Raw genomic sequence first — 12129 nt, 5'->3', positions numbered from 1 at the left:
TTTTGCTTCAGTCTCTTGTTTCTCTCTCTGTCCCGGGCCCCATGCCCACCACTGACCGAGCACACAGAATAACCAATCCCCTGGCAGCAGGGTCAGTGCCACCCCAATAGAAGATGGCTGGCACTGGTGTTGGCCCATTTTTTGCTGGGTAAGGGGGTTGGGAAACCTCACTGACCCAAAGCAATCCTCTTTCTGTGAGCTCATGAAGCTGTGTGGCTGCGGGGATTCAGAGTGGACGCACTGGGCTGCAGGGACAGGATGAAGAGTTTAAACAAGCAAAAAACCCATTAGTTAGATTTATAACTTAGTTAAAAGCGCTTGTGATCTTGTCTGAGAAATGTCCATGCAGGGGTCTGTACTTGCAGTGGGGAAATGTCTTGCCTGCCTGGAATTTATGTGTAAGTAACTTCTTATTTGTCTTTGGGGATTGTTTGGACTTTTGTTCACCTTATCTTATAATTTTCTTGCATACAATTAGATAGAAATGGCAATGTATTTAGTTTTTAATCAATGCTATCCATGTTTGCTCATATGTTAATGATGCCTGAGCTCTTGTCCTCTCTGCCTTGTCTCCTGATCGTGAAACACAAGGTTTCTTTCTTTGGCACATCCAATGGAAAAAGAGTCTCTGCCCTGAAGGTGGGATTTCGACATTGGGGGATCCAGTAGTGTTTTTATTCGGTTACTGCAGGAATGTGCAGAGAGAGAGGAAGAGAGAGGGGGGTTGGTTGGTGCGATAGGGACGGGCTGGATTGGGGAACCACGATGGAATTATGATTTTTCAGTTCCCCCCAAAAAATAATTTATTCATTTATTTTTCCCCTCTCCACGCTCCGGAATCCCTCCCCTTCATCTGAGACTGCAATGATCCCATCGGAGACACAAAGCTGAAAGGTCAGACCGGGTTTATGTGTCCTGTTGTAACCTGCGTTAGTTTGGCAGCAGTTTTTCCATCATACCAGCGCAGTTACACACGCCGATACTGGGTGTTTCTCTCTCAAAGAAGCGCCAGTACACTTACTAACCGTCCCCATTTAAAGACACCCTCGGGGTATTTTATTTGTAAGTTACTCCCATTTATGGGAACTGAACATTTTTTGGCAAAAAAATCACTTACGAAATACCGTATGTGGAATTTACTGCCAAGTTTTACTTACTACAGGCTAGTAAACACCTTCACATAACAGGATATTTAACTCCTCGTGTGGTATGGCGCAGTTTATGTGCGCATGCTCGATGTTTTCGGAGTATCTCACTTTGTTTATGATCGATTCCTGCGTGTCCATAACAATTTAAATATAATAATACATTTATATGATTTTTATCCCCGAAATTAATTTTTTCTTGCTTGTGTTATTTTTGCTTAGTTGGCTCCATATTCATTATAATGACCTTCAAAAATGTTAATTCATGTGATGATAATCTAATAACAGTCTGAAAGGGGAACACTCCGCATTATACACAGGCTACTGTTGATACTTTGATACTTAAAGTACATTTTGCTGATAATATTTCTGTACATTTGCTGAAGTTTAATTTTGAGTGCAGGACTTTTACTTGTGATATATATTTTGTGGTATTTACATGAGTGAGGTATCTGACTTCTTCCACCAATGATTACTGATTTTAGTAAGTGCTTTATAAGATTATTATCATTATTATTAACTTTATTTTTTATAGCACTTTTCAAAACACAGTAATGGTAAAAGGCAAGTAATTCCAGTGTCTAGGAGCTCTAACAGAAAATGCTCAGTCATGTTGTGTGTTTAAATCTTAATCTTGGAACAATTAGATGACAAACATGATGATCTCAAGGAGGGAAGGGGGAACATGTGCAGTAGGAGGTCCAATAACGGAGAGCAAAAACTCTTCCTGGCTTCAAAAATAATCACTTAAACTTGAACATTAAGACGAGTGAAATATCGTCTTGTTTCTTAATTCTAGGAAGGCAGTGGAATTTTTCACAAGCTGTGAACAAGAGAGTTTTTTTTGTTTGTTTGTTTTTTTTTTGAGGGTTTTTTGTTTTTTTTCTTCATTTTTTACTGATGTCACACAAACGGAGGGCGGTACCAATCCCCTGGAATTTTCCCACTGAGACAATAAAGTTTTTTTTCTATTGTGATACTCCCAGCTATTTTAAGAATCCAGAGTAATATACTGTTGTGAGAGATATGATCTGGAGGTTATTAGGCTGTGTTAGTTGTTAGTTGTTTTTGACACACATACACTTTTCCACACAATATGCAAATGTTTTCAATTGCTTTTTTTGAAATGTGACACTTATCAATAAAATCAATAAAAGTCCAGTTTTGATCTCACAATTTTGATCTTCTTGGCAAATTATGATCAACTAAATATTCTGAAAATGTATTAAGTAAGGGGGGGGGGGGGGGGGGGGGGGGGTCACATAGCTGAGTTTGAATAATTTTTTGTGATACTCACTTGTTTAGTTTCACACTCATCTGGGTTCGTTGAACTCAAACAAGACAATATGATGAGATAGAAATATGTGTGCAGACACAAACTGGATGTTTATCCTGTGCAGAATGAAAACAGGATGTCCTCCCTGGTCAGAGTTTGGACAGAGGAGACTCCCAGACTCCCACAGGTTCTTGTGTTAAGGATCTCATTTATCATCAGTATCATGTGATAGAGAAGAAGTAAAAGTCAAAACTTCCTGTAGCCTGCAGTGTTGAGGACATTTTATCATCCAGTAGGCTTCATCAGTTCTGCTGAGTGATGTGGAGAAACTTCCTCATTTATTAACCGTTGGGTGTGGGTAACTGACATCACCGAGTCTGGATCACAGGTCGTCACTGTCATGAGACAGGACAGTCATTGTAGTACAGATGTTTTTCATAGATTTAATGTGGAGAGTGGTACAGATAGACAAGCACTACATCATTCTCAGCTTTTGTAACCTAGAGGACTCATAGTGCAGATAATATCCTTACAATCAGTCCTAATTTTCTACATTTTAGTGACACTAAGGGCTATTTAAGACATGGGAGTTTGAATTAGATGCAGCTGGGCTAGCAGCTCTGTGAAGCGGTAACACTCATAAAATTAAACCAAGCAAATAGGCAGATAAAAGTTGAGTTCCAAATTTTGTTTTTGATGTTTACCAGTAATGGTGAAGTAAGTGTAAGAATTGGCCAGAAGGTGGTGTTGCAGTAAAGATCTTTGGCAACCTATTGAAGGGTTTATCATGTTGTGAGCATGAAAATGTTAAGATGTGTGTGCATAGTGTGAGTTGATTGTGTAAAAGTTGACATGTTAAGTTAGTTGTGAGATTTTACAGTATTACATGTAATGTTGGTTGAGCAATGGTTTGAGAAATAAGCTAGAAAGATGTAAGAAATACAAACTACACATTTCTGTTTAAAAACATCATCAGTGTTGATCATTTATTATAAAGGTTTGTAGTCATAAATCAAAGTATTGGACACATTTAAATGTTGACTTGATAATTGTGTTAAATTGTAAAGTCAGTATGAGTCATCCTCTGGGACACATAAATATCTGTAAGAAAGTTCATGGCAATCAATGCAATAGCTAGTTACACCAAAACACAGCCTATTACATATTTAGTAAAAATTTTTGTTTTTCTATATGAAATATTATTTTTCCATAGAAATGTATAATTTCAGACAGCAAGGTAGTAAAACTATAACGGAAAGCTAGAAATTACACTTTTAATATGCTAGCCTGTGAGATAGCTACAGTTAGCCTTCATTAAAGCTATTTTCCCACGCTTCCCTCTGTGTTTCTGAAAAATACATTGTTATAATCAACATTTTAGAGCTTTGGTTTGGCTCGGTGACAGTATTGTAGTTACGGATCAACTGGTTTTCCTGTTAGCTGGTTACCTTTGTCTTTAAAGGTAAATGCGAGGTTGGATCAACTGGAGGGACAAACTCTCGTGAGTATAGTTAGGGTTAGGTTAAAGTAAAGGTTAGGGTTAGGTGCAAGATTAGAGTTAGTTTAAGGTAAAGGTTAGGGTTAGGTTAAGGTAAAGGTTAAGGTTAGGTTAAGGTTAGGGTTACATGCACAGTGAAGAAACAGAACACGTACAAATCTTGCAAGTTTTGCATATCAACCCTCTGGATGATCCAATCTAGCAGCCCAACCATATGGGGGTTTCTCACGGCGACGGCAGAAGTTCCAACCACAGAGAGGAAACGTAGCTGACCTTGCGAATGCCTTAATGATTATAATTCTATATCATCCATAATTTCATAGACTATCCATCTGATTTATTTTAACTTATTGATGTTTTATGCAATTTAGTAAAACTGTGGGATCAGAAATATTCTGAACCATATGATGTTTTATTGTCTTCAACAGTTTCCATAAAAACTATAAACTCCATAAACCATCAACAAGCTAAATGAATTAGATGAATCACCTGGTCTACGAAATTATGAGTGACATAGAATTATAATCATTAAGACATTCGCGAGGTCAGTGGTTGGAACTTCTGTCGCCATGAGAAACCCCCGACGTTTACAAACAAGGTAACCAGTGAACACGAAAACCAGTTGATTAGTGTCCACATCTTGTTTCCATCCATCTAGGTCTACTCCCTCCTATCACAGTAGCGCGCGCGCAGTCTTAGGACACACATGGCTCGTGTTGTTGTTTCTCCAGTGATCCACGTGAGCACCGAGCAGCGCTTCTTACTGGCTCGCGCGGGACAAGAGAAAGAGACTGCAGACCTAAAACACAATTACAAAACCGATAGGGGAGGAAGCTGCTCAACAGAGGTTGTGAAATACCGTTCACGTTACAGCGTTTTCCTGAAGACAGGACGGGAGGAATCCTTGTAACCCCCGAATGCCCGAGAGTCGCGGTAAGACGACAAACTATAAATCTTTTTGTGACAAAGACGCGAAGATGTTTTTCTTCAGGCTTACAGTTCCGTAGTTGTTGCATTGTCCAGGCAAAGTTTTGCTGCTTTGACTCCTTTTTATTTTAAGCTGGTTTCTTCTATGTCTTGTGCGGTTGTATCATGATTTTTCAAGCTGGTGTTGATGCAGTTATTCCTAGAAAGTTGTGTTTAATGAGTAAAGGGGTGAAAGGAAAGAAGAGGACATAGAAAAAAAAAATCAACACACACACACATGGGCTTGGAGGACTGAAGTCACTCTGAGAATTAGCTGCATGTGACTAGCGTGTTTTCCTAAATGGTTGCTCTGGAGATGTGTCCAGGCGAGATTCTCTTGCAGGGTTTAGCTGTTTTTTCCAGCCTGGAGATGTTTGGATTTTCCATATTTTAAGCAGCTGCCACATGGATTTGAACTCCTCTTTACCAGCTAACAGCACTTTTTTTTTTTTTGACGCTTTCCAGGGTTGCACCCTTAAAGTTCTTCTTTAAACTATTAGGCTATATGTAGTATATAGCTCATTTTCAGAAGTGTAATTATTTAGAAAATTAATGATTTAAGTGATTTTTCAAGCAAAAATGCCCCCAAAACTCCTGAGTACCAGCTTCTCCAATGTGAGGATTTGCTGCTTTTCTGTTTGATATAATCATAACAGAATATCTTTGGGTTTTGGACTGGTGGTTGGTTAAAACAAGACATTTAATGATGTTACCTTGGGAAACTTGGATTGACATTTTTCACAGTTTTCTGCTGTTTTAAAGACTGAACGATTAATTGATTAATTGAGAAATTGATCAGCAGGTCAGTCGATAATGAAAATAATCATAGTTGCTGCCCTAGACTAGTCGAATGACAGAAAATTACTGCAATTTTATGACTACTACTTTGACGTTTGATATTCCTAGCCCAATGTCAGTTTGGAGCCAAACCTCTCATATGTTGTTGTTTCATCCCTCTGCAGGTGAAAGAGTATAATACTGAGCTTACAGAAAGAGAGGAAAAACAGGAAATTCATGTGTATGTACTGTATTAACTATGTTGATACTGATATAGGTTTAGGTACAAAGGTAGAGGAATGATGGAGGTTGAAGAGAACAGGCATGGGGGGGGGGAGGGCCGACATGCCTCTGCAACACACCCAACTGGTTGAGGCTTGTGTCTCGTGTTAAAATATATGACCTCATACTCAATTACCAGTGACTTGAAACTGGTTTCTATCTGACAGCATGTTCCCTTTATTCTTCACACGGTACTAAAAGTCACATGCAAGCCAAAGAACATGCTGATTCTGCAACTGGACTCCAGTTTTGAGACTTGGGTTTTTCTTAAAACATGCTTAGATCCAGGCCTTAATTGATGACCAAGCTGAATGGTAGAATAAACAACTAAGATACTGGCAAAGTAAGTAACCCTTTTGATCTTACAGGGGAAGTTACTGTGAATACGTTTTTCTCTGAGGTGTCCTTTTTGGTCTGTAAGAACACATAGGCACATGTTACATAACCCTGTGCAGAGATTTCATGTGAGATGGAGACATTTACCAGAAATGAGGTGACCCAAGGAGGAACACCTTTTAGAAAAACACTCCAGTATGACATCAGAGTTTAACCAAAAAGAGAGAAGTTAAACGTGTCTCATGACAAGGTTTAGCATATGTATGCAGAGATGCCCTGCAAAACACTCGGTCAGAAGGCAGTAGTTCATTTATGCTGTAAGAGAGAACAGGAAAGATGCAGATGCAAGGATTATTTTTCTTAAGTGATGGATAATCTAGTTCAGAGCTGCAGTGATTAGGTGATTAGTTGATAAGCAGAAAATTAATCAGCAACATGTTTTACTATTTCATTTGATTATTCATTTTTCAAGCCAAAACACCCAATATTCCAGCTTCTCAGATCTTCGCATGGGGATATTTTAATGAACTGGCTACAAACGTCAGGTTTTGTTACCTGAATTTGAAGATCATGAGTTTCTTTCTAGACTCAACATCCAGCACTAATGTTCAAGGATAAGGAAAGATGCCTTGTAGATACAAGTTTCCCCACTAACAGAAACCTCAATGGACCATAATGCAGTGCAGCCAGAGGCATCTTGAGCAATACTTGTGTTTTTTTTAAGTTGAAAAACTGGCTCTCCCTTTATTGCATTATTCTTATTCCTTTGTTCGCCAATATGAAATGCAAACAGGTGGATGCAGTATATTGGGACATGTTTTCTGTGTGGTTGCTGAGGGATTCTGAGAAAAAAGCAGATGAAAGTTGGTATAGCTATATAGAGGCTAATCACAACCTGTTGCAGAATGACGCCCAGATTCACCAAATATTGTATTGTAAAAGTACTGGAGGAAGATTAGGTGCATCAACTAAAGCAGCTTCATTATGCAGTGAACCCACCGGTCAGAATTGCATGTGTGAGTGTTTTTTTTGTTTTTTTGGGGGCTGTCATCTGCTAGGCTGAGCATGTTTCAGCAGGACAGTGGTATGCTCTATGGCTTGAGCTGCAGAAAGAGACAAGGCTGTTGTACATGTACAGACGATGCGTGTCCATCTGTGTGGGTAACATGCTCTGCATAGCCTTCTTATTGTCAGGCTCCGGCCAATAAAGACGTCCATTGAGAGGGGTCATGTGACGACATCACGCGCAAGGGGAAAGAATTTCAGATGTAGAATAAATAAGGAGGAATGAAGTGTTGTTTTGGGTAAATTCAGAATCGCTGCAGGACTTACAGGTAACGATGGTAGTCTGGAGGTGAAAGGGAGGCACAGATGTTTTTATGCTATCTGTTGACTACTTATGCAGCTAGAAAAAAAACATCCTGCAAGTCATTAGACTCTTGTTTCTTCCCACGTTTGCTGAGTAAACACCCTTTCTTTGATCAGTGCCTTTACCTGTGTACACACAGAAACTCATCTCAGTCAGAAAGACAATATGTTTTTTGGCTCTACTCCAGCACATGACTATGAGGTTTAATTGCTTATTTTTAGCTTTAAGAGTGTTAATTTGAGGGTGTTCAGTGTGTTGGACACATTGCATTACCTAGTCCCCCAACTTTAGAACAGTGTAGGGCTGCAACCAATAATTATCGAGTAATCTGTTGATTATTTACTCAATTAATCAATTAGTTGTTTGGTCTGTAAAATGCCAGAAAATGCTAAAAAATGTCCATCACTTTTTTTTCCCAAAGCCCTAGGTGACATCTTGAAATGTCATGTTTTGCCCCGACTAACAGTCCACAACTGAAAGATAATTAGTTTATTATCATAGAAAACTAAAGAAACCAGAAAAAACTCACATTTGAGAAGCATAAACCAGATTTTTTTAAATTAAAAAATTACTCAAAATGATTAATTGATTATCAGAATAGTTGTCGATTAATTTTCAGTCAAAACACTACTTGTTTCGGTTACAACAATGATCCGTAACATACAGAAAAGGCAACTTTGGAGGTTTTTTTAAAGGGCTGTTGGTTTCTTTATAAGCCAAGTCTGTCACTTGACCTCAAGCCAGTGTAGCATGTGGTTGGCCTGCTGCAGACCAGACTGATGGCAAAAAGCCCCTGAAACAAGGAAAAAAAGTGCAAATGGCTGCAGTACATCCCAGTATTACCAGATTGGTGAGAAATAAAACAAACATAAATAAATAAATAAACTAATGAATAAATAAACTGTCTTAGTAAGGCCACCATGAGTGTCCAGAATAGCTTCAGCTTCAGTTTCTGTAACTTAAAAGTTAGGGATGAACGCCATTCTTCCAAAAGACACTCTCTCATGTGGTGTTCTGACAGCGGTGGTGGTGGGGAGCGCTGTTTACCATGTGGTCCAAAATCTCTCACAGATGTTCAGTATGGTTGAGATCTGATGAGTGAAAGCCATATGATTCCTATTACTTTTTCATACTCATTAAACCATTCAGTGTCTCCCTGTGCCCTATATGGGAAACATCTACAGTTATAATATGTCACCTGTCTGTAGCTGATGTCTGTGGATCAAATACTTCAACTGGTCATTGACTGCAAAGGACTGGCAACCAAATATGAAAGACAACAGTCATATGTGGATTTTTTTTAAGGTTGTGTTTTCCAAAAATGGTCTGTCTCCTGGAATTTGGGGAATATGTTTTTAACGAGTTACAGTTCCTACAGTGTTCATGATGTTGATGAAAACACTGCCAAATAAAATGAAGAGAGTCAGCTTACAACTCATAGTCGTTGTTTCCTTTCAAGTCGGTCTTCCTCAGGGTCGGTCAGACGATTACAGGCTAATTTTCACAGCCACATCCGGCTCCCTCATTACACCTGTACTCAACGGATAAATACTGAATCACATGTTTTGTGTCACATCATCGACACATCCAAGAAACACATCCGCATTTATTTTTTACAATAAAAGATGATATCATTATTTTAGAGCTGTAACGAAGAGTCAATCGATAGAAAATTAATCTGCAATTTTATTTTTCAAGCCAGAATGTCAAAAATTCACTGGTTCCAAGTTCTTAAATGTGAGACTTTGCTGCTTCTTCTTGACTGTATGTGATTGAAAACTGAATATATTTTGGTTTTGGACTGTTGGTTGGACAGTAAGATATTTATTGATGTCACTTTGGTCATTAGTTGTGAGCGGTGAGGTTGCAGATTGCAACCAATTGAATACCCCTCCCCTCACCCTCCCCTTCCAAGCCTGTAGTAGCACCTATGGTGGCCACAAAACTCGAACGCAAGAGGCCCTCTCTAGAGCCAGTTTTTGGTTTGTCCGTTCTGGGCTACTATAGAGGTAGCCCAGATGATGGTGCAGGTAGATGGTGGTGCAACATGGCAGGCTCCATGGAAGGGGACCCGCTCCCTATGTAGATCATGGATGTATTATCAGCCTTGCAGCCAAATTTTCCCAGTGGTCACTCACAGTATTGCAGTGAAAAATCCCCCCTGCGGCCCAAGAAACATTTTTCCCATAGACCACCATTGTAAAAGAGATGTCTGTAAAAGTCTGTCAATTATGTCTCTTTCTATTATGACATATCTATTATTTGTAAAACTTCCCTCAAGCCAAGAAAAGGGACTTTAAAAATCCATGATGTCATCACAATGTTCAGTCTATGGGAACTGGCGGGCGAGGCCAGCAAGGGAAACACTATTGCTACCAGCCAAGCGATTCTTATTGGACTGAATGGGCACCATTTTTAGTCTGGTATCCAGCTCCTATGATACATCCATGATGTAGATATAAAGGGCTCATTCTAAGGTAACAAATACACAGCGCTTCTTATTTTCAGGTGCTTATCCTCTAATTAAAACATACTTATGGATATTATATTTAATTTCTGCCTAGTCCGTTTTGCTAGATGCTACTAATTCTACACACTGGACCTGTACATGTGAATATTTTTTGGTTTCTTTAATCCTCTATGGTGGTAAACTGAATATCTTTGGGTCATGGACTGTTTGTTAAGGCAAAACAAGACACTTATGGTTGCATCTCAGGCTTTGGGAAATGGAGATCAATTGATTTTTCAGCATTTTCCAACCATTTATAGACTAAACGACTAATCAAGGAAACAATCAACAGATGAATCGTTAATGACAAATCCTCATTAGTTGCAGCTCTACACTGTTTCAATACTTTCTGACTGCACCGCATTAACTCCTGTGTCCTGACTGTGGTTTAGTTATTGTGGGAGAAATAAGTGTCAAAGAGAATATGTTGAAATTGATGATGAACCTTGTCAGTTTTGGGTGCACTTGGAATTTTCTTATCTTATCTGAGAGCTGACAAGCTGCTTGGCAAAGCCACAGATAATAGAAAACTTGGAATAATGTCAAGAGTCAACAATGCCTGTCTGGTGTATCTGTGTTGCGTGACTGCTTTTTTCAAAAAGGAATTATTTGCAAAAATGTTACTGCGAGCTAAACTTCTCTGACAAACAGTTAATCATCTCTGCAAACATTCTCAGAAGTGTTGGACGGGAGGCCAATGTTTTTTTTTTCAACATCTCCAGGAAACCACAGTCAGCTTCTAATGGTGGATGTTATCTTTTGAGGGAGGATGCATCGAGATTTAATAAACAACTTACACAAGCAGAGGGCTCGCTGGCTATCTCAGTTATTCCAGCAAAAGAGCAGAGTGACCTTAGACAGAAGGGTGAGGTGAAGATGTTTTTGGCCTATGTGTGCATCTCTTACGCTACACATCACCACTGTTTACATCTCGGTTTTTCGTGAATTTCATGGGAACTGATTTGGAAAAGTCGAAAGTGTTTATTACATTACATTATGTGTGACTCGTCTTGTGATCTTGTACAGTTGAGAATGTAAATGTAAATTAACTGAGTGTGAGTGTTTGTCCTTTCATTTGGTTTCATGCTCTGGTTCAGAGCTGTAAAGTAAACAGCACTCACTCATCGGTTCTTCAGTCTCTTCTTGTTTATTGAAGGATCGGCTTTAGACCTGAAACCATCGGTCGATCAACAGAAAAAGATCTGCAGCTGTTTTGATATTTGATTAATTGTTTAATTGTCATTTCAGCCACAAAAATACCAAACATTTCAGCTTCCAGCACCTCGGTTGTGAGGATTTACTGCCTTTTCTCTGTGTTATGAGATAACATTTAGAATATTGGTCAGACAAAACAAGATGATGTCACTTTGGGCTTTTAAATTCTGGATGGCATTTTTAATCCACATGTTGTGCTGATGTTTCAGAACTGGCCCTTAGCTTCAAGCTCTGAGTGAGTGCTGTTTCTGCCTTGTATCTTGTGTTTGTTGTTGTTGAGCACACCATTTTCATCCTCTCAGTCTTCTGCTGTGCTGTAAACACGTCTGTTTGTGTGTTTGTGCATGTGGGGAAACAGGATTGCATTTGAATGTGTTATCATGTGATTCTTACATATGTCGGGCAGCATGACGGGACAAACTGACGCACTCGGGTCAACGAGCTCTCTGTAGCAACAGGACATTGATGTATTAAGGGGAACAGAAGTGTCTCCTGATGTCATTGCTTAGAACAGTCCTTGTCCTCAAGAGTATGTTTTTCATGTCCACAAACAAGTAAACTGTCCAAATTTATTGACTGTAACAATAACATCTTGAGTTGTTTGGCTCCTCGAAGGCTGCGTGCAGCTTCCTGAAGTCCTCTTTCATATACTATCTCTCATAGCCAGTTATAATCTAATCAGTATAGATTTTACATGGATAGACTTTACCTTTCAAATCAGCCACACAAAAAGGCCATCTACATGTCAGACTGACT

The 12129-nt window shown here is 39.1% G+C and overlaps 1 protein-coding gene across 2 annotated transcripts in view; it reads left to right on the top strand.

Annotated features, from left to right (window-relative positions):
- The first annotated feature begins 165 nt into the window (after positions 1-165).
- The window catches only part of paqr6 (progestin and adipoQ receptor family member VI), a 30618-nt gene continuing 18654 nt past the window's right edge, over positions 166-12129 (top strand). The window contains exon 1 of one of the 2 annotated variants that reach the window (XM_044358819.1): positions 166-398. In XM_044358819.1, coding sequence (XP_044214754.1) covers positions 338-398 — 61 coding nt within the window. In that variant the 5' untranslated portion in view covers positions 166-337. Of the gene's footprint in view, positions 399-4527; positions 4853-12129 lie in introns of those variants that run through there. The other variant, XM_044358820.1, reaches the window with a different exon arrangement.

Source organism: Thunnus albacares, chromosome 8 (assembly GCF_914725855.1).
Source record: "Thunnus albacares chromosome 8, fThuAlb1.1, whole genome shotgun sequence".
In the NCBI taxonomy this organism is placed as follows: domain Eukaryota; kingdom Metazoa; phylum Chordata; class Actinopteri; order Scombriformes; family Scombridae; genus Thunnus; species Thunnus albacares.
Note: the sequence above shows the minus strand (reverse complement) of the source record. Positions and strands in the feature narration are given on the sequence as shown.